The sequence below is a fragment of the Musa acuminata genome, chromosome BXJ3-8 (assembly GCF_036884655.1).
Source record: "Musa acuminata AAA Group cultivar baxijiao chromosome BXJ3-8, Cavendish_Baxijiao_AAA, whole genome shotgun sequence".
In the NCBI taxonomy this organism is placed as follows: Eukaryota; Viridiplantae; Streptophyta; class Magnoliopsida; order Zingiberales; family Musaceae; genus Musa; species Musa acuminata.
In genome coordinates this window covers 21,888,308-21,893,083 of record NC_088356.1, presented here as the reverse complement: position 1 = coordinate 21,893,083, position 4,776 = coordinate 21,888,308, and the positions used below count along the sequence as shown (strand labels likewise).

General features: G+C 40.5%; 1 protein-coding gene across 1 annotated transcript; it reads left to right on the top strand.

Moving 5' to 3' along the window:
* Nucleotides 1–1,159: 1,159 nt before the first annotated feature.
* Nucleotides 1,160–2,333, top strand: LOC135643996 (phospholipase A2-alpha-like). The gene is made up of 4 exons (XM_065161336.1): nucleotides 1,160–1,452; nucleotides 1,565–1,610; nucleotides 1,694–1,819; nucleotides 1,935–2,333. The coding sequence occupies exons 1-4, from the start codon at nucleotides 1,312–1,314 to the stop codon at nucleotides 2,108–2,110; spliced, it is 489 nt and encodes a 162-aa protein (XP_065017408.1). The 5' UTR covers nucleotides 1,160–1,311; the 3' UTR covers nucleotides 2,111–2,333.
* Nucleotides 2,334–4,776: the final 2,443 nt, after the last annotated feature.

Sequence of the window (4,776 nt, the reverse complement as noted above, 5' to 3'; positions counted from 1 at the left end):
AAGACTTATTGGGAGATTTATTTATCATACAATCACAAGGCCCGATATAATCTACTTCGGGCATCTTTTTAGGAAACAACATCTTAGAATGCTATAACAAAAACTATTTTTTCAGCAAAGAATAATCTAAATATAACAAGGTATTATGATGCTAATTGAAGAATTTGTTCAACAATAAGAAGATCAATATACAAGTATTGCATTTTTTTTCTTAAGAATTCCCTATCTCTTGTTAGATAAAAATAATAATTAACTATTTCTCATTCTTCAGCCAAAGCATAACATTGCCAAGTTTTTTTTTTTTGTTTTTTACACCGCACTTACAAACCCTTAAATAAAAGAGCTTGTTAGACATAAACTAACAAGTGGCAACTAAAAGAAAATGCTATGGGTTGCTCACCCCATTATGAAGCTAAAACTTTAGATTTATCAAGCTAATGAATGAATCTTGGATCTTTAACTTGCCAATATGGTCTTAGAAGTTACTGTCTCTGTTCTCTGTCAAAAATAAATATCCAAACCAGAGAACATGACTTTTGAATCATCAGCAAAGTACAGAAGAACCTGCAATTTCGCAAGGATGCTATGCGCTGTAATAAGTTGACATCATGCTTGCTTATGCTCTGCAAGGTGGACCAGCGGCATTTTTTTTAATTTTTCTCTTGAATCTGGGAATCACGTTAGGAGTAAGCAATAATAGCCAGATTGTGCCACGTGCCCAAATGATGGTTCATAAACGTATAAACCAACAAGCTATTGTTATTAATTTAGAAACTGTTGTCGGTGGTAGCATGATTTACCAAATACATCAAGCTGAAGCTTTTTCGCTGTGATGTCTGAGCTCACGTTCAGTGATATTAGAACTGCCGTGACTTATAAAAGCACAACCTAATAATAAAGAAACCAGGATAGGTGCGGTCTTCATCTGAGGCCACAGAGTCGTAAGATATTTTGGTGTACTACTGTTTCCTTTATCACAAGAAAAAATCCACTTAAGTTGGTTGGATGTGTAGATATTCTTCCATGATGACCCCACGTCATCTGATCCTGAGTCATCCAGCCGTCTGATGAGATAAAGATTGGGAGATATTTGATCGCTACCCATGAGCTACAGCACAAAAGTTAGTCACGGGACAAATAGGACATCGGAACGGCATGCCTCCTCAGTTCTCCCTTCCCCACATCGCCGTTCCCCCTCCCTTCTCCTCGCTATAAATCCAGTGATTGAGCAAAACCAAACTCATCAAAGCTGCTTCTTCCTTTCTGTCTGCATCGACATATAGTGAGAGTGCGAGAAATAGAGAGATCAGAATGGGTGGAAGGGGGACGGACAAGTCAGTGATGAAGCTTGCCGTTCTTTTCTTCAATTCCTTTCTCGCACTCCTGCTGTCGACTACTCCCGTCAACGCACTCAACATCGGCGTCCAATCCGTCAACGTCGGCATCTCTGCGGTCTGCACTCTCAAATATATACCACCGCTTTTTCTACTTGCTCCTCAGCGTGTCCAATGTCGCTGTTGCTTTCAACTACTTGTACTCAATTGGAACGCTATTTTTTCCACAGAGCAAGCAGCAATGCAGCAGAAAGTGCGAGTCTCAACACTGCAATGGTAAGACATATTCTGTCGTGTTGGATTCAGGATTTGGACCGAGTGTTTCTGTTGGCTTTGCTCATGGTGATTGGGTTGCACAGTTCCTCCTTTCTTAAGATACGGAAAGTACTGTGGTATTCTGTACACTGGCTGCTCAGGGGAGAAGCCCTGCGACGCACTCGACGCCTGCTGCATGGTCCATGATGCCTGTGTTCAATCCAGAAACAGTATGTGCACTCTTCTCTCTTCTCATCTCCTCTCTTCTCCTTTGGAGCCTTATTACTGCCATTTCTTTGTGTCAGTACCATGTTCTGATCCATGTTAATGAATTGATGGATACAGATGACTACTTGAGCCAGGAGTGCAACCAGAACTTACTCAACTGCATTTCCCGGGTGAGGGAATCCGGAAAGGGTTCGTTCAAGGGGAACAAGTGCATGGTGGAGGAAGTGGTGGACGTGATCAGCCTGGTAATGGAGGCGGCCCTGTTGGCCGGGAGGGTTCTTCACAAGCCGTAGAAGAAGATATATGAAGAGAGACGATCCACGGCATTGTGGGCCCTCTCTAAATAGGTTGCAACACCACGGCAATTGCTATTCGTCTTGTTGGTGATAGAAGATTCACACACTGTTTGGTGGTCTCGCTGTCTCTTTACCTTTGTTTTACTTGGCCAAATGTGTGACCATTGTTATATTGACTGCATATGGTTCGTATGATATCCTTAGATCCTTTTGTTTCTTATGACTTTCTTCTGGTCGGTGTCAAAAAAAAACCTTTTTTCTCAACTTTTTTAGATTCATTAGAAAAAATTTCAAGAATTGGTGTACATGTCTCCGATGGACTCACTTGGTTTTATTTGAAAAAGTTCGTAAGAATGCACAAGAATGTTGATTTTGGACTCTTTCACTCGGCTAGTGCCTTCATGAGTGACCTCAAGAGTTTTCCAAATATCAAAAGCTGAATCACAATTTGAAACGCGATTAAATTCATTTTTGTCAAGTGCACAATATAAGGCATTCATAGCCTTTGCATTTAGAGAAAACATCTTCTTCTCCAAATCATTCCGATGGTTCATTGGAAGAGAAGACATTTCAAATCCATTTTCGACTATATGCTATAAATTTAAATCCAAAGAAAGTAAGAAAACTCTCATTCAAGTTTTCCAATAAGTGTAGTCCATCCTATTGAAAAAGAGAGAACGAATAAGAGAGTAACCCTCTTGAAAGCCGAAAAGAGCCATTTCTATTTGGGTGTTAAACCAAAGTAGAAAATCATGGCTCTGATACAAATTATTAGGATTGGAGCGGCACTAAGAGGGGGGGGGGGGGTTGAATTAGTACAACAGATTAAAACTTGTAAGTTTGAAAAGAATTTCATAAATGCGTAAAGATTTTGATTCGACAAATAATGACTTGGTAAAAGTAACTCGAGTAAAGTAATGAGATGAAAACCAAAAGCTTCCTGCTATGTAAATAAAGGTTTCAGAAAGTTAAACACTCACACATTCAAGGAACACAATAATTTAAAGTGGTTCGATCAAATGACCTACATCCACTTGTGAAGCCTTCTTCAATGAGGCTCCCAACTTCCACTAGTAAATCACTTTGAAGGGGAAGGACCAAATACCCCTCTTACAACCTTTTTACAAGTGGTTCACACTCTTACATATTTTTCAAAGAGAAAGAGAGAGGTGAACACTTAAGCTATTGAAAACAAGACTTTTGCTAAAACTTTTCTCAATTTCTAACTTCTCAAAAGGTTGTATTCTCTGCTGAGAATTGAGGGGTATTTATAAGCCTCAAGAAGATTCAAATTTGGGCTCCAAATTAGAATTGCTTTTAGGATTTTTGGTGCTAGCGGGGCCACCGCCTGTCAGTGTCTGAAATTGACAGTGTACTGGAGGTGCCATCGCCCAGTCCAACGGTGCAACCACCAGACCTCTCAGGTGCTGGGCGGTGCCACCACCCAATCCAGCAGTTTGCTAGCGATGCCACCGTCGGAACTCTCAGGTTCTAGGCGGTGCCACTGCCTAGACTATTTTAACTCACTGGTTGGGCTCCAAACTTGGCCCAAACTAGTCCAAACTTGGGCCCAATTAGCTGTTAGAACCCTTGCATATTCTAAACTTAGAGTTGATCTGTTTATGGGATCGGCCTCCTTGGAACTCTATAGGAGTTCCTCCCTCCAAGTTGCTGCTCAAAGGCTGCAGAAAAGATTCATCTATTGCTTATGAAAAGAGGAGGAATATATGACTATTTATAGGGCTTCTAAACCCTAACTCCTAATAGGACTCCTACTCAAGACTCCTACTTCTAACCAACTCCTAATAGGACTCCTACTCAAGACTCCTATTCCTTTACAACTCCTAATTCTTCTCTAAGAAAAAACCTCCTAACCCTAGCCGACCTCTTCACCTCTTTAATAGGGGTCGGCTTAGGTAGGTTTTACATGAATGTCCCTTTCAATTAGGACTCTCCAAGCTAGAGTCCTAACAGACCCGTCCTCTTCAAATCAACCTTGTCCTCGAGGCTGATGATTCATGAATTCTGGGAATTTGATTTTCAAGTCGTCATAGTTCTCCCAATTGGCATCTTCTTTTGGTAGGTTTGCCCATTGTATTAGCACTTCATTAGTGGGTTATCGTCGTTGAGTCATAATCCGTTGATCAATAATGGCACTTGGTTGGGTCTAGAGTTCTCTTTGGGTTGTAATATTTGGTGGGTGGCTTTAGGATGTCTCCAAGCACCTATTTACAACTTCCGTTTGCTATTGGTTTGTGAGTGATATGCCATACTCCTTTTCAATTTAGTACCCTGCATATAGAATAACTTTGTCCACAATCTGCTCTTGAAGATGCAAGTAGAATTTGTCACAAGCACAATGCGTCCCTTATAGTATAATTCTTTTGAGTCCCGATTATAATGAGCCACGGGGCTTGATGTTTCCTCTAATTTTTTTATGATCTTACTGGTATTTGAATCTTCCTGCCATTCCATCTTAATATCCTAAAGGATGTCACTGGTCGGGAGTGAAACGACCAAAAATTCAGCTTGCTCAGGTAGCCGTGAAAGCGCATCTGCAACAACATTCTCTTTCTCCTTTTTGAAAGTTATTTTATAATCAAATCCAAAAAGTTTTGTTACCCATTTTTGCTACTCAAGGGATGATATCATTTGCTCTAAAA

Bases quoted from the DNA above. Each gene is read 5' to 3' on its own strand.
- LOC135643996 (XM_065161336.1), top strand. From the start codon at position 1,312: ATGGGTGGAAGGGGGACGGACAAGTCAGTGATGAAGCTTGCCGTTCTT. The intron at 1,453-1,564 runs GTCTGCACTCTC...TTTTTTCCACAG, and splicing joins TCAACGTCGGCATCTCTGCG to AGCAAGCAGCAATGCAGCAG. The intron at 1,611-1,693 runs GTAAGACATATT...TGGGTTGCACAG, and splicing joins CGAGTCTCAACACTGCAATG to TTCCTCCTTTCTTAAGATAC.